We start from the raw sequence: 22,817 nt of genomic DNA on the forward strand, positions 1-22,817 counted from the left end.
TATGTCCTAAATTTTAAATTAGCAGTTAAGAAATTCAAGACAATAGTCTTGATTTTTAAATTAGCAGTTCAAAAATTTAGGATATAAAAATTCAACATATTAGTCATGAAGTTTTAAATATATTTTAAATTATAGATATATTTCAAAAGTAAATAACAGAATTAAAGGTAGCTACCAGTATACATTGAGTAATTTAAGATCTTAAATAATTAGATTTTCTTTGTCTGCAACTCCCTCCAAATTATTTCTCTCCCTTTTGTGGCCTAAATCACAACCTTTTTCCTTATTCAGAGAGACTAGACATTAGAGGAGAAATTTAAGCCCAAAGCTGAAGATATATAGTCCCAAATCCCAATTCCAAAACTTTAGATCTCTTTTTGGCTCTTCATCACTATCAGGTAGGTCTCTTCTTCTACATTTCTTTTTTGGATGATTTACGTGTAGCGTACTGATCTCTACAATAGGTCTTGTGGTTTTGAAGCTGTTGTATACTGTGGATTTATTATGATTTGTTTGCTTTGAGATGCATCTGTTCTACATTATCAGAAACAAGACTTCTGTTTTCTGTTCTTATATTTTTATGTTAAACGGGATCGTTTCATAATGTTAAAGGGGGTTAGCCTTGCTTGGATAAAGGTGGTGCTTTGAATTGTCCGACTTTCAAAAGGATACTGTGGAGGGAAGATTGAAATGACAAACAACAAAGACAAGTAAATTAGAGAGAGAGCGAGTGTATGATTTTCTTAGAACTCCATATCCATGATCGTACAAGGCTTCTTTTGAATAGCCTAGGATCAAATTAATTCTAGAAAGCTTAATTATAAAGAAAATGTCAGAAAATACAAAAGTATAATGATAAAGTCTGGTTGTCTTGTGAGAGTGGATAGTTCGTAACTGGAAGTCCCTCCTTCGTTCGAGAGCCATCCTACTTATAGGACCTTGGTCTCTTGGACTCCAAATCCAATTTGAGTCTCATTGAGGAATGAGGAGAAGTGGGTTGCTAATTGAGGAGTCGGCAGGACACTCAACCTTATCCCCATGACTCGATCAGTGGGGTTAAATGGGCGTTATCGTGGGTTGGACACGTGGAAATTGTGCCCCACGCCGCAGAAGGTCGTTTATGCCTCGTCTGGAAACGGTTGTGTGATCGTGGAGTTCGATGGTTTGTGACGTTCCTATTAGGTCGCTTGTTCCAGGAGTTGGTCGTCCAAAGATGGACCGTATAGGGAGTCAGAGACGGGCGTCAATTCTCGTGATGGAAACATGTAGTTCGGGGCAGTGAGTGTAGCACATGTTATTTTTGGCAACTACAAGTACTGTCTTAATGCATATACAATTCCTCCATGATCATGCCATTCCAGAGCAAGAGTCTGGGGGTTATTGGCCTAAATCAATAGTACTAATTATGAGCCTTAGGGCTCGTTTGGTATGAAGGATAAGGGATAATTAATGTCGGGATTAAATTTGAAATGAGTTTATCCCACGTTTGATTGGGATTAAATCACGGTATAACTAATCCCGGGATTGTAGTGTTATTTTTACCTGGCATAACATTTCCAGGATAACTAATCCCGGGATAATTAATCCTAGGATAACTTTTTTCCCAACCACACTACCCCTTAGGTCCTTTCTAGAAAGATATATCTTGAGGAATGCATGTACTTAAAATTAGTAATTTTCTTAATGTAGCTTATTTGTATCTTCACCCCCGCAACAGAAAAATTGCTTTTGCTGCTCAAAGCACTTTTCCCTTTTTCACCACACACCTCAAATTCCAAAAAGGTGCCCTTATTTTTATTTAAGAAAAGTGCTTTTGGCTTCCCAAAAGCTTGGCCAAACAAGCTATTAGTTATCAATGAGGATGTGGTTATGATGCCTTTTGTATTTAAATGAATATTAATAGGGTCTTAGTGCTCTATGTTTAATTATTAATTTTGATATGGGATCCTGAATTTGTTAGATATTTTAGTTGGTTTGCATGTGCTTATCTAATATTAATGATTTTGCTGATTCTGTACATAGCAGTACTAGTTGGAATCACCTAAATGGCAAATATCTCTCTCTCCATGACTTATGCAACTTTAGTCTCAGTCCATTTGGAACACCAAGCTGTAGTTTGGTGGACAACTTGGAAAGAAAACAACACTCGGAGATTGAGAACTTCAAAGATAATTTTGTCATTATTATGTTTATATGTATATCTTTGCTTAGATTTTGGTATGACATGGCTAATGATGATGTGAATGATACCATCCCCATTGTTGGTTTTGTTAGCTCGTTACACTCTGTAATGTTGTGTTCAGGATGTAACTTTTGAAGCAGCATATCTTTCTGGCTGGCTATCTTCTATAAAATTTCACATTACTTATCAAAAGAAATGTTCTCTAATCTCTATTTACATCAGTAATATTTAACCCCATGAGATTTACACCTAATATATTTTTGTTACCTAGCACCAAATAACCAAATAATTTCTTGCTGCAAAGTGCATTATGCAAGTTGCTATAAGTTTTCAATAAAAAATATATTAACTATCCATTCTAACACGCTTAGTTTATTTTGGGTAAGTTGAATGTATGTATACAAGACAGATCAATAATAATTTATTATTATTATTTCCTTCTCAAAAAAATAATTTATTATTATTATTATTATTTATTATTAATATTATTTTTATTATTACCCTGAATTGATGAATTGTATTCCAGGGTGTTGTTGACAAAATCACCTGTTTAACATTCAATATATTTGTAGTGCATGCAGTAAAGCTTGTATCCTTTCTGGCCATAAGGAAGTCGGAACATAGTCGTTGAACTCTAAAGACCATCCCTAGATTATTACCAAGACAGCATCACAAAGCAGGTTTTAGAGAATCTTCTTGTTGTGTGGTTCAATTCGTAATATAGAAATGCTTGATCCTTATTTAAAAAAGGTAATAATATAGAAATGCTTGATCTGGCTCACTCTTAGATAGCTGTACGCTGTAAAAAGTTGTTGGTTTGCTCAAGTTGCTATGGCGGAGGTGGCTGGCAACACATCGGTAAACACTTGTTTTTCTCATTTCCCAGAAAGTTTCATGTTTTAGTTTGTGCACATTTTCATATCCTTCCTTGTGTTGCCTTACATCTGTGAATTTAGGCCAATGCGAATAATGGGCAGAAATCTTTCTTTGATTTGGGATCCTTTGTTGGCGATTTGAATATTGAGGATGAAACTGCCAGGTGTGGTTTCATTTCCTGGCCTCATTTTGCTAATTGTGCTATAATGCTTGTTTGTTTTTCATTCTCGATCTTCTATATATGAAGAAATTCAGGACCTTTCTCTTCTTTCTTTCCAGCGCTGATATATCCCTTGAGGGGCTTGAGGAAGAGTTACAGGAATGTAAAACTGATGATGTAAGGATATCGTATTTATTTCACTATACTCATAGTAACAGCTGAATATATTTCAATTAAAGATCGATATTTGTTACAATTTGGTCCAGTTTTATCCCCTTTGAGGGACACTAATGATGAGTCTAAATTTGGCTTATTTCAATACAAAGGTTGTCGCAAACATACTTTCTAAAGGTACAACGCTGCGGGAATACACTAAAGGCGTTGAAAACAATTTGCGGCAAGTTGAATTGGATTCTATCCAGGTTTGCTGTACTAATTCATTATCATTGTTCTGTCTGTATTGGTAACTTGGGATTTCGAGTTGTTCCAGCTTTTGATATTTAGGTATATCATGCATTTTGCTTTCTGAATCTTTATTTATTTTCTAATTTTTGAAAGAAAGGTAAGATATTTTCATTCAACTTAGTACCCAGTGAGTGCTAATAACAAAAGTATTTACAAATACGAAGGCTTCCTTGTTTAGCTGTGTAGTGAATCAATAAATCTAGTTACTTCTCTGGTTATTTGCGGTACACACCCCAAAGACAAAAAGTATATGCAGCTGGATCTGAACTGAGATGTCACAACTTTACTCTGTTTGACTTGAAGCATCTCCTATTTCTTTCTTTTCACATCACTCAAATAAATCAGAAAGGAATTGAATACCAAAGCTTTCTTTTACTCTTCTGCACACTCTCCAACAGCATAGCACCTCCTTCACATTACCATGAGTTGGCCAAGGATGTTGAATAGACTCAGAAACATGCTGCATATCTCCCATGCCAGTGGACAATGTAGAAATAAATGGCAGCCACTTTCCTGTTTCTTTGACGGGAATAGTATCTATTGCATAGCACAAAACATCTTTTTAATAAATTTTCTTGGGTTAGGCATGCATCATTTCACTGCAATCCATTCAAAGCATACAACTCTAGGTGGTACTTTGTTCTGTACCCTGATTTCACAGAGCATATGCCTCTTCTATCGTGTAACCAAAATGGAGAACTATTTCTGTCTCTCAACCATTCCTTTTCTTCGCAATTACTAAGCTGATTCAATAGACTGCTTATTTTCCAATCATAACAATTCTTCCTTAATGTCCGTGCACTACAGTTTAGAGTTTTCTGTATATCCTTAGTCAAAAGTTATATTTCTTTCAGAAAACGAGGCAATAAATCTAGTTGTCACAACACAAAATCATGTGAAGCCTAATGAACTTGGGTTATAATGATGATCGATTATTTCATACTTATGTGCTAGTTTTCTTTAAGTGCCTTGTAAACTTGGTTATGATGACATTATTATGATATGTGCTCTTTCGTAAAATTAATAGGATTACATAAAGGAAAGTGATAATCTAGTCTCACTTCATGATCAAATTCGTGATTGCGACTTGATTCTTACCCAAATGGAGACTCTTCTCAGTGGATTTCAGGTACTTTCCGTCAATATCATGTTAAAGTGGGTGACAATTTTTGCCAGTGTCACCTTTAGTAATATTTTCTATAATATCATTCATGTTCACATGCTGGGATTTTCGGTTTAGTTTTGAGGCAAAACCTCTAACAGGATTTCTTTGTCTCTGACTTCACTCACCAAACAAAGAAGAAAATGGAAGAAATTAAAGGAAAACGACATAACATCTTAAAGGTCTAGTTGCCTATATCTTTTGTCATTAAACTTGATATTCACTGTTTTATCTGCCAGGGAGAGATAGGTTCTATAAGTTCAGATATCAAAATTCTCCAAGAGAAGTCTATGGATATGGGACTGAGGCTGAAGAATCGCAAGGTATTATTGTTAAAGGATGGAGCTTCTTTTACTGTTTACAGTCTAGGCTTGAGCTTCCTTTATTTGGTTAAATGTAAGTTACATCTGTAGATAATGCTATCTTCTGATTCAGAAGCAATGTTCATACTAAGCAATGTTCATACTGACGACTGTTATTGAAATGTATTTTAATGTTCGTATGTGAAGAAATTATCAGTATAAATGAATAAAGTGTGTACTAACTGTGTTTCATGTGTGAAGAAGTTATTATCTGGTCTGAACGTGTATGAGAATGCACGGGAGAAAAATCTATGATTGATATTATTCTCTTGTGTAAAACACGATACAATGAGCCCTATATATATATATACATAACATGTTCTACTCCTAATACATATGGGATTAGGGTTATTTACTTTTATTTACATAACTATTCTAACAGTATTGACCATTTCATTTATCTGCTTTACTTTTTACATTACTTTCTGTAAAAGACCTCATGAGTAATGGGTCATGGATGGTTGTGCTCTTTTACTAACATAGACGATATGGAAAAAGAGGAACAGAAACGTATTTGAAGGAGCTGAAATCTCCTATGTAGAAATCAGAAGAATATTTTTATTTTGATACATTTCTGGAGCATATGTAATATTCCAACAGGTGTGGATGATTGAATACTCTTTATGGAGAATCACATTTCTTTGTAGGTTTTGCTACTTACTGTATACATCTTGTATGTTGGTCTTTACCAAACAGTAGAAATGCTGTTTTGCAAGTTGCATGAGTAGTTGCACTTTTGTTTCTCCTTATTCTGCTTGCAGAGTAAACTGGATTTTTCAGGATAATCCTATCGATTTGCCCGAAAGATTTAATGACCAAAAGTTGTGTTTCAGTGTATAAAAGCTACAATATTTACGTGCTATAGTAGTAATGCCAGAGTAAAGAAATCATCCTAAGTTAGTCCTTGGTTTTAATGTCCTTTTAGCTGTTAGGGATGGCAATGTCCGTCTATTTATTTTTTCCATTTCTGTCTATATATATTTTCTCAAAAGGCATCAACACCCCCAAGGAAACAGAAAAACCTTGGTTGATCATCCTTATATAGATTAATAGAATTCTCATATCTTCTAGTACTTTTTGGCAATGATCGTTACCCCCTGGAGGTGCCTAGTTTAAGGACAATGAATAGATGAAAGCATAAATTCTTGCTGTTGCTGTTGTCGTCTTCGTAGGCGTTGTTATTGTTAGTGTTTGGATCATCGCATGTGTCCTTCGTTTATTTTGTTGAATGCCATTGCCTATTTTACTGTTGTCTATTTTATTGCATGAGCTTCTGAAAGACTCTAAAATTAGTTCACAGTTATGTTGACAATAATTTACTGCGAGTTTCAGCCTTAAGAATAGAACCATCCTTTTGTTAGATTTTTGGTGCAGACATTCTTTTGTAAAAGATATGGATGATATCATTGATCTGATCAGTGCCTTGCACTGTTTGTAAAGCTTCTTCAGCACAGCCGTAGCGCAATTGGTAGTTCCAATAAAATGTTTTAAAGTTACTTATCAAAAAAGTATTTCAATTTAATCTCTCAGAAACTTCACTTCTTCCTTATGTTTCCTCATGATATACCTCTTCTTAGACTTATCAGATGGATGCTAGTGCAAATTAGTCATGCTGTGGTGTCCAGTATACTTGATATGACAACCATATCTGAGTCCTAGTGTTTGATACTTTCTGATGTTTGTAGTGTACTTGCTAAATGGTTATGTTGTTTTGCAGGTGGCAGAGTCAAAGCTAGCAAAGTTTGTCGAGGATATTATTGTTCCTCCAAGGATGATAGGCATAATTGTTGATGGAGAGGTACTTTTGGTTCTTTAATTTGTTCGTCTATTTATTCTGACATTGTATCCAATAGTGAGTCAATGATGTGACATGTTGGGGCAACAGACAGTGTAGTAGCTTGGTTTATTATTATTTTTTCTTTCTCAAAGTGATTATTATATCTAATTTTTTATGGTTTATAGCTAATGAATTTATCGAGTTACATTAGAAAACTCTTCTTTTCTGTTGTAGACTGTTAATGCTGGACTTTGCTTCTCCCTTCTTTTCATCATTTCTCCCTCCTGGCGTACGAATCTTACAATAAAACACTCTCCTTTTTTGGTAGTTGACTGTTAACACTGGACAGGCTTTCTCCTTCTCCCTTCTTTTGCTATTTTCCCCCCTCATTTCATTTTTGGTCTTGGCTCTGCTGGTACTACATTTGATTATGGGGCTTTATTTGGAAAGTTTCTTCTAGTTATTCACCAGCTCTTCTCTTCTGAACCAGGGCAATTATTATGCATTATCTCTTTTTCCCTTCTCTTACCAAGCATTGACCTTTCGCTATTGGATAGCATGTAGACATAATTCTGTCAGATGTTTAATTTTCAAATATTTCATATTTAAATGCCTTGTTCACTCTTGACTTCTAACCTGCCATGCAACACTGATGTTTATAGGTTAATGAGGAATACATGAGGACCCTAGAGATTTTGAGTAAAAAGCTGAAGTACTCAGATGCAGATCTCATGGTTAAAACATCAAAGGCTCTGAAAGATGTTCGGCCTGAACTAGAAAGACTTAGGCAGAAAGCGGTCTCCAAGGTATGTATATGCCGAATAGTCTAAGCACGTTTAGGTTTGACTTTACCATTTGATTGGAGCATTTGGGTTCAAACACAAACCTTGTAGATAGCTTAACCAACACATGAATGTCTGTGGTATTGCTCAATGCAGTGCTCGAACACTCTTGTGATTTCATTATCCTGACTTTTGTCTGTGGAAACCATGTCAAGTGGATTTTGAGATGGTTTAGGATGCAATAGTGATTCCTGTTATTCGACAATGTTCCTAAATTCAACAATGTTATTTAAGTAGGGATGAGACAGATGAATTGGGATGCCTACCTAGCACATCATTTGGAATAAGCAGGCTATGTCCAGTCGTGTTAGAAACAATACAATTTGGGATGAAACAATGAAATTGGGATGCAAACCTAGCATCTGTTCCAACCTACATATCAGGCTGTGTCCACTGCTACTAGAAATATATGCTTGCTTTAACATTGCCTTTCATTGGGTGGTTGGGATGGCTTGTGTTGGTGTTGAAATTAACACTGCCTTTCACTGTTGAATGAGTAACCCCCAGTTTAATTCTACAGACTCTTACTTGTATCAAGATTTGAGACATTTTTCCATCATGTTCTGAATTTTGTATCAGCCTTAGCTGTGTGTAATTTTCGTTGCTGCCTTCTGTTTATGTGAACCTCCTTGTCTGGCTTAGTCTCTCAAGCACGTTTCTCCACTTTTCCTAACTGTTACACCTCTGTTGCATTTCAGTTATGTCTCATCTAATCCACTTTCCCGTTCCTCTTCTAGGTGTTTGATTTCATGGTTCAGAAGCTATACTCTTTAAGGAAACCCAAAACTAATATTCAGATCCTTCAGCAGAGTGTCCTTCTAAAATATAAGTGAGTTGCGTCTTCTTCTGGTTTCTATCATATACTGCATCGCTCATTACTCTCTTCCTGACTACTGAAAACTAGCTTATTTGTTTGTTCACAACACATTTGCTTCTCTACAATTCACTTGAATGACTGCATCCATGAAGAACCCTCGATATAACCTTTTGTGTTAAACATAACATAGATAGCAGCATTTTTTGCTTGGTCTTTCGTGCTCCTAACTGCAGTTCTGTTTTGTTTAGCTACTATTTTCTTGTCAGCTGTCAGGACATTAGAGAATCTCCGAACAAATTTACTTTAACCTTACAATGACATCGAAATTTTGGCACTTGGGAAACCTCTTTCGTTTTTTTTCTTAGCCGTCTTTTTGGAAAAGAAATTGTAGAAAAAGTATGTGCAAGAAGAAGACATGGTTGAAGAGTTGTGGTTTTGTGAGTGCTGAAAATCTGTAAATGTTTTGTACGTGGAAGAAGAATTCTTTAAGGGAAGATGCTTCATTGTTATTCTTCACAGAAAATTTATTTGGAAGAACTTGAAAAAGCTGTTTGGGAGAAAACTTAAACAAAGAGGTTTTTCTTTTTTAAAGACAAGGCAGGTTCTTCAAAAACTTAGAAAAAATCTAAAAACTATGTACAAACGAAAGCCAAATTTATGGCAATCTTGGAGTTTTGGGGGTAATACCTTTTATTGCTATTTTGTTCCACCTAAATGATTTCAAGCAGGATGAGTTCTTCTTAAGAGGTCCCTAACTTAAAATTTTGATTATCATCAGCCTCAAAGCTTCTTTCCAATTTCCTTTTCACCTTTGAATTTCCTGGATTTAAAAGTTATCTTTGCAATTACTTTCACAGGTATATCCTTTCCTTTCTCAAGGAGCATGGCAAGGAGGTGTATCTTGAGGTTCGAGCTGCATACACTGACACAATGAACAAGGTTAAGTTTTACATTATTAATTCACTTTGGATAATTTTGCCAGCTTAGTTGATTGATGAATCAAAAGTCAATGCTTTTAATTTCCTAGGTGTCTAACTCATGAGATCAATGTGGTAGCTCTTGACTTGCAAGTTCAGAAAGAGATTTAATATCCTTAAGGTCCATGAGTGCTTAAATTGACTATTCCTTTGGCGCCCATCCTTGAAGGCATTAAATGTTTTGTTTATGAGTTGTAATTGTTTCTCCATGGTGTAAGGAAGAGGGTACAACACCTGATGTCTCTCGAGAGTTGCTCTAATATATTGTTATATTTAAAACCGGAGCTTCCTTTATCCTTCTCAAAAAAAAAACCGGAGCTTCCTTTTCATCCTCTAAGCTCTAGAGAATGTTATCAATCACAGTTATCACATGTACAAGTGATAAGAGACATAATATGCTTTTTGGTTAACAAGAGGTTGTGTTCTTTCATGAATACTAAAGCGAATTTTTTTATCACAGGTTCTGAGTGCACAGTTCCGCGCTTATATTCAAGCTTTAGAAAAGCTTCAGTTGGATATAGCAACATCTAATGATCTGATAGGTGTTGAGACCAGAAGCACAGGTCTTTTCTTGAGAGGAAGAGAACCATTGAAGAACAGGTCTGCAGTTTTTGCTCTTGGAAAAAGGATAAACATTCTCAAGGTCTTATCTTCTTTCTTAGAGCCTTGATCTTATGACCAAAAAATTTTGTCACTTTAGAATTCTGCGGAGTGCTGGGATTGTGAATCGAATGTTAGTGTGCTTTAGCTTGTTCAGTTATAAAGGTATCTGCAAATTTCACTTTGATAGAATTACTTTTTAGTTTGAAGATAACTTTGAATTAGTGCGTTTAGAGGATGGACTGCCTGATAGTGGAGTGAATATATATATGTCTGCTGACCAATTCATCAATGTTAGCTTCAGACCCGTATGGTCTTAGCTCCTTTTATATAGCGGATACGTAATGGAGATAATGTGAATCTCGTGTAAGTGAAGGAACCTATCTAATGACTGCTGAAAATCATATATTCTATGCTGCTTTGGTTCTTGGGATTTTTCTGTAGAATGCCATCTTTTATTTATTTTGCTTATGAAAAAAATCATATTTTAAGTATTAGTTTTTCTTGTTAGGGAGGAAGTTCTCTTTCAAATGTTCTATGAATACTAGGGAAAATTAAGCTCCAAGAACCATATGAGTTGCATCTAGGTTCATTACTTGGTACCATTCTATACAAAGTTTTGCCTGGGTAAAACCTGTTTAGATTAAGATCATCCAAGACCTGCATCTATGATCCATTTTGAATCTATTGGTCCAAGTTTCAAGGCGATTGAATATATGCAACATATTACTAGAAGAACTTGCTCTATACTTCCATAAACACCTGGTGATATGTGGAAACAAATAAAGTATCCTTCAGTACCACACTATAATCAAAAGGTACAAAGCCTGAGCTACTAGATTTCAATAGATTAGTCATGGAGCCATTCTAAGGGGTAAGGACAGCCCGGTGCACTAAGCTCCCGCTATGCGCGGGGTCCGGGGAAGGGCCGAACCACAAGGTCTATCGTACGCAGCCTTACCCTGCATCCACGGAGCCATTCTAAAAAAGGAAAATTCAGCACTATTTGGTGAAATTGGTTCTTTTAGTATCAAATTGAAGCCATCTGCTAGAGGTTGTGAACAGTCCAAATAATCCCATTATACCAAGGCTTTTTGGGTGTTGCACAAAGGCTGCTACTTATGTTCAGCTAGCACTGAAAAGACAACTGCAAGTAAAAGTGGTAGAATTATCTATTGTAATAATCAACTATGTACATATTCAGTTTTCTATTAACTCTTGATTTGGTCCAGTCCACCCCATTGGTAGGATTGTTCATGATGATTAGATGAAGTATTTACGGTATATACTTTCCACTTCAGGAGATTGAAGAGCCTCCATTAATTCCACATATCGCTGAAGCCAGCTCAAAAAAATATCCGTATGAGGTCCTTTTCAGGAGTTTGCACAAGCTGCTCATGGATACTGCTTCTTCGGAGTACTCTACAATATTCTCTATTTGAATTCCAAGCTTCTGATTTGTAACTCACTTTGAAACAGTATAACTTTCCTACTGATAAAAGAGTGGTAGCATTCCTTTTAAATATGTTTAACTTGCTTTTTTGTTTTATTTGATTAGGTACCTTTTCTGTGATGATTTCTTTGGAGAGCAGACCATGTTTTATGATATATTTGCTGGTACGGGAGGTAGTGAGTTAGAGTAAACATATCCTTGTCATGCACCTTGCTGCAGATAATATCAGTTGTGCTTCTTAGAGAATTATATGTAAAATAAAACTCAGATTTCAAAAGTTTCTTCTCAACTCCAGATCAGCCTGTTTAGCAGTAGCTGTATATGCAGTTCTTCGGATTATCAATTATATCTCATGTTACCTTTAATCTGTTACATTAAGTTGAGATCTCCCTCTCTCAGTCTGTATTATAATAATTCTCAAAGACCTTCAGTACATGCTGAAATCTGCACTTGCTAACTTGATAGGAATAATGCAAATTCTTGGATTTTCAACGAGATTAATGATAAACATTTGTATGATATCAGGCCCATTTTCAGTAATTGATGAGCATTTCGGTACAATCCTTCCCAATAGTTTTGATGCAATTGGCTTAATGCTCATGATTCGCATCATATACCACCACCAGGTATATTCCTAAGCTTCTATTCTGGTATTACTTTTCAGAATAAATGCAGCTAGTATTAAAATCCTATAATGCATCAGAGGAATTGAAATCATCTAAAGGGGAAATTTGTGTCTGGTGAAGTTCCAAGATTCTCTTGATCATTGTGTTTTGATGTCCTTTGGAAGACAAACAAACAACTGTTCTGTCATTGTGTGTAGCCAATTGGAGTGCAATGTACTCAAGCTTAATCACCAGGTGTCTGTGTATCTTCAAGACAGAATACATGGAGTGCAAGTTCAGTGCCGAGTCGAGGGAAGTGGGCATGGACGTGAGGCTTGGATCACAGGTCATCCCCGAGAGAGGCAGTTTCAAGTACATTGGGTCGGTTATTTAGGAGGACGGAGAGATCGACGAGGACGTCACACACCGTATAGGGGTGGGACGGATGAAATGGAGGTTAGCATCTGGTGTCTTGTGTGACAAGAAAGTGCCATTAATACTCAAAGGTAAGTTTTATAGAGCGGTGGTTAGACTGGCCATGTTTTATGGGGTGCCGGTTAAGAACTCACATATACAGAAGACGAGAGTAGCAGAAATGAGGATGTTGAGGTGGATGTGTGGGCACACTAGGCTGGATAAGATTAGGAATGAAGATATTCGGGAGAAGGTGGGCGTGGCTCCTATAGATGACAAGATGCGGGAAGCGAGGCTCAGATGGTTCGGGCATGTGCTGAGGAGAAGCCTTGATGCCCTGGTAAGGTGTGAGCGGTTGACTTTGGCGGGTACGAGAAGAGGTAGCGAGCGGCCTAAGAAGTATTGGGGAGAGGTGATCAGGCAGGACATGACGCGCCTTTAAATTTCCGAGGTCATGGCCCTTGATAGGAAGGTGTGGAGGTCGAGCATTAGGGTTGTGGGTTAGGAGGTAGTTGAGCATTTTTCTTCTTGTATCGGGTGTAAGGCTAGTCTGATAGGGTTTGTCTTAGGCTGTTAGGGCTTAATGTTGTGTTCACACTATCCGTCCGTTTTTCATAGCACCGGGCCTTATTTACTGGTTATTATTATTGTGTTTCATCTATTTTCTGGTTCTTAACTTCTTATGATGATGTTATTATTTCTATGGTTTCTGTTGACGGTACTGATATATTGTCTCTTTTTGTCTTGTTCGTCTTGTTCGTTTTCTTGAGCCGAGGGCCTATCGGAAACAACCTCTCTATTCCATCGGGGTAGGGGTAAGGTCTGCGTATACACTACCCTCCCCAGACCCCTCACCTGTGGGATTTTACTGGGTTGTTGTTGTTGTTGTTGTTGTTGTTGTCTGTCTATCTTCAATAATTGGCACCAGAATCTAACACCTCCTGGCTTTTCACTGTAAAGTTGTCCTTACTACAAACAAATTAACATTATTGAATAATCATTTAAAAGCTTATCACTGAAATATGTGGGCTTAAGTTCGAAAATTGGTTTTCTCATATGATAACTAAACAATGACTGTTACTGATGAAATTGATTTATCAGAGATACTAATTGCATGCGGTGAAATAATCCATTATATAGAGGCCCTTACTTTTTAAAACTTCCTTTCCTACGTTTTAAATGCATTTGATGATAGCAGAAATCCTGCTTTTGTGTTTTTAATGCATTTGCTTAGTAGGAATCATTCTAAGCGTGTATTGTATAATCCTCTTTCTGGAAATTCTATGTTTAAATAGACTGTGGAAGCAGAGATATCTACTTTCTGAATCGTACAATGTGAATTCTCCCAAAATCTTTAGTTGGGAATTTCAAATATCATTCGTGATGGGCTATACATTGGACCTTTTGATGACCGATCTTTCACAATTTAGCAATAAGCACCAATTTTACCTCAGTCCTCTTCTATTACATTTTTCTCTTTCTTTTTTTCTTTTTGATAAAAAGCAAATGAAATATGTCAGATATTCTTTTTTACATTTTTCCGTTTATTTAAAGCTTATAGAAATATTTGTCTCATTAGAAAATTCATTGAGGAATCTTGTGCTTAATGCACGTGTATGATGGTCCTATAGCATGCCAAATCGTGTTTATGAACTTGAAAGCAAATGTGTGTCCTTTTTGGCTCTTAATTATTGCTGGAATCTTTTCTTATCAAAGGACTGCTTTTATTTTCCAGCTTGTAATGTCCAGACGCCGAATTCCATGCCTGGATTCATACTTAGACAAGGTATGTATCATCTAATTCCCTTTACCACCTAAGTCACCAGCATCAATGCTGATTACACATGCATGTGGGATACTTGTGTCTAAACAAACTTTTTGGCAGTTGTTAATTTCATCAGGTACTTATTTTTCACCTGTTGCCTTCTGTTGGGGTGATGTTTGTCCTTGTGTTGTTTCCCATTTGTTATTACCGTGATGTGGAAAAAGAATAATTGCACAAGCATAGCTGGGACATGCAGGATTTCATGTGCTGAAAGTATATAATATTATGAATTTGGGGTATAAAGTCTCATCTTGGGACTCATGGTGTTTGGCAGGACTACATAGCATCAGTAAAACGAGAAAATTAAACAGCTTACTGATAGAATATGGTCAGGTGGACCATTTTAAAACGAGGAAGAAGGAATTAGGATTCATAATTCTAGAAAGGTTAAAAAAGGTGAATATAAATGTACCACAACTCCTTAAGGTCTTTTAGAAAGTTTAACATGATGTTGGGACCAAAAGAAAATTAAAGATAAAATGTTTTCTCGTAGTTATCTTGCCTTTACAATGGACTGCTTTCCACTTGTTTCTTAATGAATCTGGGCAGGTCAATATTGCTTTATGGCCACGTTTCAAGATGGTCTTTGACTTGCACCTCAACAGCCTGCGAAATGCCAATATCAGGACTCTCTGGGAAGATGATGTTCACCCACATTATGTCATAAGGCGCTATGCTGAGTTTACTGCCTCCCTTATTCACCTTAACATAGAATATGGAGATGGGCAGGTTGGAGAACATGAAGGTCCACTTTTTACCTCATGGTTTACTTGCTTGCACCAAACTGGCTTTCATGCTGGCTGCTAATTTTTGTAGCTTGAACTGAATCTGGAGAGACTCAGAATGGCTGTTGATGACTTGCTTGTCAAGCTAGCACAAATGTTCGCTAAACATAAGCAGCAAACCGTATTCCTTATAAACAACTATGACATGATAATATCGGTTCTGAAGGTAAGAAGTTGCTATATTTTCCTTTTCTTTGATCAACAGGAAATGAGTCATGAAAAGTGCAAGTCATTGTCGTGAATTTATATGGGTAATGCTCATGTATTAGTTGGATAAATTTTCAATGAAAAGAAAGATGAATTGTAAAGGAAAATGGGGGTCTATCAGACCGTTTCCCTGGCCTCCTTGTCTGTCAAATGAAAAGAGATATCAAAGTCATGATTCCTGTTCTTATTACATTGCAAATCTGGATAGTGGCATGTCAGTGGCACTAATTCCTTTACTCTGAAATTTTGCAAACCATCAAATTGTAACTGCAACAGTATTGACTAATTGCTATCTGAACATTTGATACCATTGTTAGTAGATTTTACATAATTTAGAAGTCTAATTTATAAATTTTATACTAATTTACTGCTAAAGACTTAAAACACCAAGCAAGCTTCATTTGCTTTCAGGAAGCTGGTCCAGATGGGGGGAAGATCCAGCAGCACTTTGAAGAGCTTTTAAAGAATAACACATCCATATTCGTGGTGAGCACACACTTCAATTCTTGCAATCCAAGAATGTTTGAATTAGTTGTAGTTATATTTCTCTGATGATGATATCAGTTGAGCTTAAAGAAAGAAGTGAGGATTCATATCGCTGACCCCAACTTTGTTTGGGACTGAGGCGCAGTATATTTCTCTGAGAAAAATGAACCTCACTTCTATTATTGCTTTGACTATCAGTTAGGTGCTAAAGTAGACTTAGTGATATGTTGAAAAAAATTTCATTATGTCCTTCCAGAAAATATCAGCTTTGAAATAGATTGAACCAGTAACACAGTTCATCTATATTTGCTGTTGGATACTTGATTTACGAGAAATATTTGTTCTTGATTGCAATCACGAACAGTGGATACCTTTTCCTAGATGAGTTTTCTTATTGCGGATGGCATAAGTAGGATTTCTAATTAACGTTAAGAGCAACATATGTAGGAGATTTCTTGAACAATTTTCATGTCAAACCTGTTTTACCTGATTCTACAATTGATATTCGAGCATTTTACAATCATAAACTTCAGTTGAAGGGTTTGTTCTTATGTTTGATTTTATTGCAGGAAGAATTGCTATTGGAGCATTTTAGCGATCTTATCAAGTTTGTAAAGGCGAGAGGGTGTAAGTGTTAACTATGCATATCAATTTATCCCCACATTCTCAGATGCCCTGAATATTATCTTATTGCAGCTGAGGATCCAAGTATTGGCACTGAAAGGCCTATAACTATTGCTGAAGTCGAGCCGATTGTAAAGGACTTTGCAAGCAGATGGAAAGCTGCAGTTGAACTTATGCACAATGATGTCATTACTTCTTTCAGCAATTTCCTGTGTGGAATGGACATTCTAAGAGCTGCATTAACTCAACTTCTTCTTTATTATACGAGGCTTTCAGATTGTATAAAGAGGATAAATGGTGGGTCTAACTTGAACAAAGATCTTGTTTCAATTTCATCGATAATGTATGAGATCAGAAAATACTCAAGGACTTTCTAGGACATTTTTCTATTTTCGTGTTCGTTTTACAGTCTTTTGCTTTTTTTTCTTGTTCTTTTTAGAGTCTCTTGAATCTCTGTATTTGCGTGTAAAGAGTTTCAGTTGATCATTACATTGTTATTCAACTGACATTTTGTAAGATCTTATGTGTTTCAATGACATCTTCTAAATATATGTAATCCTCATGATAATCTTGATTTTGTGTTCCGTGGAATTTTTATTTTGTGCCTCACACCACTGACATTAGGCTTTGTTTTATCTCACAAGAAAATTGTCTCACACAACTAGTGTCAGTTGTGTGATATTCCCGTTTTCCATTCTCTTTTCTGTTCGTTAAAGCCGATGCTTTATTGGAAACAATCTCTCCATCTCTGTGAGGTAGAAGTAAGGTCTGCTTACACACTACCCTCCCCAAACCCCATTTATGAGACCAAATTGGGTTTGTTGTTCAGAACAATCTTGTTCTTGTTATTGTTTTCTGTTCGTTAAAAAGTTATATGTCCTGTATTTCCTTTTAGATATAGTTCAGGTCCATAGTCCAAACTTCATCTTTTCTGACTCAACTACTGATTTTGACAAAAGAATCTCTTACTCTAAGCTTTTTCACCAATAAAACGAAAATAGAAAAGATTAAAAAGTAAATTATTGCTTGAGGTGTGTAAGGTTATGAATTAGCAGTAATTTTTTTACTACTAGTCAGCTAAACCTTATATCTTAAGGGGTAAATTGATATGATGTATATGTAGATATAGTGGTGGTATAAAATTTAACACTACCTTAATATTTTGTTTGGTTAGTAAGCCTGGTATAAGTTATTCCAGGATTAAAATTAGTACCGGGATATCTTATACTTTGTAGTGGGTGGGGTAATTAGTGCCGGGATAACTTATACCTTCTTCTTAGAAATTATGCAATTGTTATTTTTAATACAGTGATAAAAAATAATAGCAGGATAACTAATTCCGGCATAATAAACCGTATTATAACCAAACGATCCTAAAAGATGTATAAAGTTCGATCATTACTGGTATCTTTAAAAGTTGCAATTGAAAAAATTCCTTTAGATAGTTTCACGGACCAGAAAAAGGAGTTACTCCCATTAGAAGTTTGGACCCATTTTGGAGCAGAATTATTTACGTAGTTAAGAAAAAAGGTGTTTTCAGTTATTTGTGTCAGCCCCTTCTATCCAAAAGGGAAAGCTCGTTTGAGCCATTTCTATACTCTCAAATGGCAGTCTCATCCATAGCCAATCTCTTCTCCTTCTTCACTACCTCAAAACCACCCACCCCCAAAACTACTCTCCTCCAATTCTCCGCCGATTCCCTCTCTTCTTCTTCTTCTTCTTCTTCTTCTTCAAGCCCCAACCAGGAGGGTAATTTATTACCTCTTATCTCAACCAACGACCATAATAACCACACGAACCCTTTACCATTATCATCATCATCGTCTTCAAATTCTGATATTACTTCCGTAGTTTGCCCATCTCTTGCCTACGCGAGCACCCTTTTCTTCAGATCGGCTTACAATGTTCAGGTAATTGTGGATGATAATGAGCACGAAGAGAAGCTTATTGGTCGCTTTCGAAGGGAGGTGATGAGAGCTGGAGTTATTCAGGAATGTAAGCGAAGGAGGTTTTTTGAGAACACACAAGACAAAGATAAGCGCAAGACCCGTGAGGCTGCTAAGCGTAATCGTCGAAGGTAATTAATGATTATCTCCTCTCCCTTTTTTACTCTCTGTTTTGTGAGCGTTTTTACGTTTTTTACTTCGCTTAAAATTCGTTAGTAGAGTAGTGACGTAGTGTAGTTTTGGTAGAAGGATTTAAGTTATATACACTGATAGCAGGTCAATTAATTACTACCAGTTGATGTTTATGAAAAGATTTAACTGTGATTACCTATTAAATGACATAATTGTTTGTAGATATATTTTACTACAATACAAGCAGAGGAAATTGAACTTGTTTGGGCTCCTGTGTATTATTTGAATGCGTAGATAGATGCAATTTAACTCTGTCAAAGCGCGATTGGTAAAGTATAGTCAGTCCACGTCTGGATTAAGGATGATGATTAGGTAGGTTGATGGCCATTGCAATAGTCTAACTATGATGAATCTTCTGATACTGACATAGAGCAAAATGGATACAGAGGATTCATACAGCTTCAGTTAATTTGACAATGATAATTGATTGACCGTAGATAGGTGGAATTCTAGTTAAGCTGCATTGTGCTCGATCTAATTATCGTATCATTAGCTTGAAGGAGGTGGCTAAATATGCACCACAAGTGATTTTGAAAGATTCAAAGTTGAAATCTTTGCCACTGTAAAGACAACCTTTACACTATGTGCTCTATGTTTCTTGCGCTTCTGACATTAGAGTTTAGTTCTACTAGCCTGTGTTTCTTGCCAAAGATTATGCTCATTTAATCTTGAAAGGAAAAAGCTATGTAGATTGTGGATCATTTATGCACTGTAGCGTTTGCTTGATTTGCGATGTATGAGATCCAAAGGTTACTAATCTGTGAGCTTTGTGGAAGTTGCTCTTTCGAGTGCATTATCTGCTAATTCAAATCTTATGAAACCAACTTACACTAAGATGCGAAACAGATGTTTTGAATTTACTAATTTTTGTGCATATTTATCAACCTCACGTCCTTCACTGGAACAGACGTGGGCTACCACCATCAAGAAATTTTGGACAGGATAAGCAAGAGACATCCAAGAACAAGAGGAATGACGATGATGGAGATAATTGGGAACTTCCTGATGGAGGTATCCCCAATTAACTGCTATTTTCAGCTCTTTTTTCTTTTAGGCTCTTGGTAGGTTGTGGCTCATTTTCAATCCTGGAGAGGCTTTCTACCCATATAATATCCTGTGGGGATTTTTTCCTTACTGTATTCTACCGGTTTCGTTTGTTGCAACTTACTAATGGAAACATAATTATTGACTGCCTTGCTGTTGCATGGTTTTGATCTCACAGCTGCTGCCTGCTAGTAGAATACCCGAGTAGAATCACATATTAAGTGTGATGCAGTGCTAATCCCTTTAAGAATCATGGATGTTTTTTGTATGTTCTTGATAAAAAAGCAACAGGTTTAATTGATGAAAAATATTTTAGATGCTCAAAGTGCAAGGATAGTGGCATGGTAGATATTGGTCATTTGCCCCTAGGCTTTTGTTCACCGGCAAAGGTAATACATCGGGCGATATACTATATGGAATTGACGTACATTACAAGTTAATGTTTGCTCTCTACTCTTTCTTTTTTTACTTTTCTTTTCTTTTGGATTGGGGGAGGCTGTGTGACTTATCTGTGTTTTTGGTTATTAGGTATTTTATTAGCAGGATAAGAATTTGGACGGTTGAATTAGTATCATACAATAAAGAAATGATTGCTTGATCACGTCTGTTAAAAACTCTCTTTGCTGTTGCAACGCAAAGTATTGATTTTGGAAGAAAAAAAAGGTGTATCTTAAAATTAAACTACATATAAATAGGTTTTCTAATGTTTGACATGTTTCATGCCCCAGGAGTCAGCATCTTATCTTACTTTAAATTGAATAGAAGTAGGAATACTAATGTTTAACATGTTACATGCCCCAGGATCCTTGGAGATTAGCTGACTAAAACATCATTTTACATCAATAAATGACACTTTTTTGTGTGTGTATTAATAGTACAAACTTCGGTAGTATAGTGGTAATAACCTATGAATTCACCCGAGAAACAATCTCAATCAATCGTTTTCTGGTGAAAACGTGTAGATCGAGGAAAATATAATTCTATTGCTTCTATCAATTTAACTTATATAAAATGGCTATAATATCTGAGTTTTTATATGTAATCATCTAACATGTATTACTAAATTGATATATTTAAGACGAATCTAGTTACTCGTTAAAATATCATGGTATAGCCAGTTTTCACACTGGTCAATGAAAAATAGCCAGCGTGTCACGACCCGGATTTCCCACCATCAGAGTCGTGATGGCGCCTACTCGTGGTAGCTAGGCAAGCCAACTTAATTACCTTTCCATCACTAGCAATTATCTTTAACAGTTTATAACATCAATATAGAACATAAAGTCTAATAAGAACAATAGCATAAGTCTGTCTTAAAATGATGAATTTAAAACGCGGAATAGTCAAAAACAACCTCTACCCAAGATTTGGTGTCACATTACTCACGAACCACTAAGAATAAACTAAATACAAAGGTCTGAAAGAAATATAACAGCTGTCTGTCTCGAAACAAGGAGGCAACAGTCTAAAAGAAAACAATGAGAAGAGACGCCGGGCCTGCGGACGCCTGCAAAGCTACCTCAGTCTCGTGAATATGAATCGCCTGCTTCCGAACTACTGCTGCTGCTGTTCCTCAAAACCTGGACCTGTGCAAAAATGCACAGAAGTGTAGCATCAGCACAACCGACCCCATGTGCTGGTAAGTGTCTAGCCTAACCCCGGCGAAGTAGTGACGAGGCTAGACTGGACACCACATAAACCTGTGCAGTTATAGATATACAACGGAAATCGAATACAAAGCAATTACCAACATGGGAGGGGAAACATGCTATGGGGAGTTACAATAATAACAATAATCCAGAGTAACAACTAAAGCAACTTAGGTTCACAGTGAACAAGGAATCAATACTCAAATGTAAACACATAGCCTCAATAATTGTTGCGGCGTGCAACCCGCTCCATAATTACCATTGTTGCGGCGTGCAACCCGCTCCACAATATCATTGTTGCGGCGTGCAACCCGACCCATATCACTTATCATATATCATTGTTGCGGCGCGCAACCCGATCCTCATATATTATTGTTGCGGCGCGCAACCCGATCCTCAACATCATTGTTGCGGCGCGCAACCCGATCCTCAACATCATTTAACAGTCTGACTTCCCAAACAACAGTCACAATTAAGGGGCATAAAATAAGCAAATATTTGACAACCATCCCGGCAAGGGAAAGAATCCAACAAGTTCAACCAAACGTCCCGACAAGGGAATGATCAACAACGCTTTCTCTTTCTTACTTTCCTTATCTTATAATTCACTTTACTATTTTGAGCCAACGCTCCAAAGAATCAAGTCATTTCGTATACTTTCAATATTCGTATCACAATTCGAGCCAATGCTCCTAGGAATCAAATTATCATATCATCATTCACATGTAGTTCACAACATATAGAAATACTCCAATAAACATGGAGTTCACAATCAGTTCATGATAATCGCATTTTAAGACTCACGGTCATGCTAGACACCAATGTATAGATACTCGTCACCATGCCTATACATCGTACTCGATCACATAGCAATTAGCAACAAGACTCAACTCCTATTCCCTCAAGCTAGGGTTAAACCAAACACTTACCTCGGTGCCTTGAAATCACTTAACCTCAACTATCGCTTTTCCTCTGATTCGACTCCGATACAGTGATATCTAGGCATGATTAATTCAATAATATCAATAAAGACTCAATGGCAACTTCTCATAGCCTAGATATGAATTTTCTAGCATTATTCCAAAAATACCAAAATTAGACACCGGGCCCACATGGTCCAAACTCTAGGCTCGGACCAAAACCCGATCACCCATAACCCCACGAGTGCAAATATATAATTTGTTTTAAGATTCGACCCCAAATTGAGGTTGAATCACCCAAAATTCTCAAAACCCTAACTCTACCCAAAACCCATAATTTCTACCTTGATTTCATGTTTTTAGGGCTAGGAATTCACTAATTAATGAAGGAAATTGAAGGAAACAAGTTGAACAATGCTTACCCAAGAAGTTTTGATGAAAGGGAGC

General features: G+C 36.5%; 2 protein-coding genes across 3 annotated transcripts; both read left to right on the plus strand.

Moving 5' to 3' along the window:
* Positions 212-17,192, plus strand: LOC109244282 (vacuolar protein sorting-associated protein 52 A-like). 2 transcript variants are annotated; one of them, XM_019411347.1, is made up of 23 exons: positions 212-398; positions 2,755-2,862; positions 2,971-3,040; positions 3,139-3,221; positions 3,338-3,395; positions 3,545-3,640; positions 4,711-4,812; positions 5,085-5,168; positions 6,925-7,005; positions 7,647-7,790; positions 8,564-8,655; positions 9,501-9,582; positions 10,081-10,263; positions 11,522-11,637; positions 11,779-11,846; positions 12,199-12,299; positions 13,463-13,507; positions 14,428-14,478; positions 15,067-15,246; positions 15,334-15,468; positions 15,921-15,995; positions 16,565-16,622; positions 16,692-17,192. In XM_019411347.1, the coding sequence occupies exons 3-23, from the start codon at positions 3,014-3,016 to the stop codon at positions 16,994-16,996; spliced, it is 2,166 nt and encodes a 721-aa protein (XP_019266892.1). In that variant the 5' UTR covers positions 212-398; positions 2,755-2,862; positions 2,971-3,013; the 3' UTR covers positions 16,997-17,192. The 2 variants fall into 2 exon arrangements, with proteins under 2 accessions (XP_019266892.1, XP_019266900.1); XM_019411355.1 differs by lacking the exon at positions 13,463-13,507 and having other exon boundaries at positions 213-398; positions 11,779-11,837.
* Positions 18,000-19,976, plus strand: LOC109216575. Its single transcript, XM_019380743.1, has 3 exons — positions 18,000-18,023; positions 18,065-18,696; positions 19,665-19,976. Exons 1-3 carry the CDS (start codon positions 18,000-18,002, stop codon positions 19,780-19,782), a joined length of 774 nt encoding a protein of 257 aa, XP_019236288.1. The 3' UTR covers positions 19,783-19,976.

This window comes from Nicotiana attenuata, chromosome 2, assembly GCF_001879085.1.
Source record: "Nicotiana attenuata strain UT chromosome 2, NIATTr2, whole genome shotgun sequence".
Classification (NCBI taxonomy): Eukaryota; Viridiplantae; Streptophyta; class Magnoliopsida; order Solanales; family Solanaceae; genus Nicotiana; species Nicotiana attenuata.

Coding starts and splice junctions, on each gene's coding strand:
- LOC109244282 (XM_019411347.1), top strand. CDS start 3,014: ATGGCGGAGGTGGCTGGCAACACATCG. Junction 7,791..8,563: donor GGCAGAAAGCGGTCTCCAAG/GTATGTATATGC, acceptor TTCCTCTTCTAG/GTGTTTGATTTCATGGTTCA. Junction 11,847..12,198: donor TATATTTGCTGGTACGGGAG/GTAGTGAGTTAG, acceptor GTATGATATCAG/GCCCATTTTCAGTAATTGAT.
- LOC109216575 (XM_019380743.1), top strand. CDS start 18,000: ATGTATAAAGTTCGATCATTACTG. Junction 18,024..18,064: donor ATAAAGTTCGATCATTACTG/GTATCTTTAAAA, acceptor TCCTTTAGATAG/TTTCACGGACCAGAAAAAGG. Junction 18,697..19,664: donor GCTAAGCGTAATCGTCGAAG/GTAATTAATGAT, acceptor TCACTGGAACAG/ACGTGGGCTACCACCATCAA.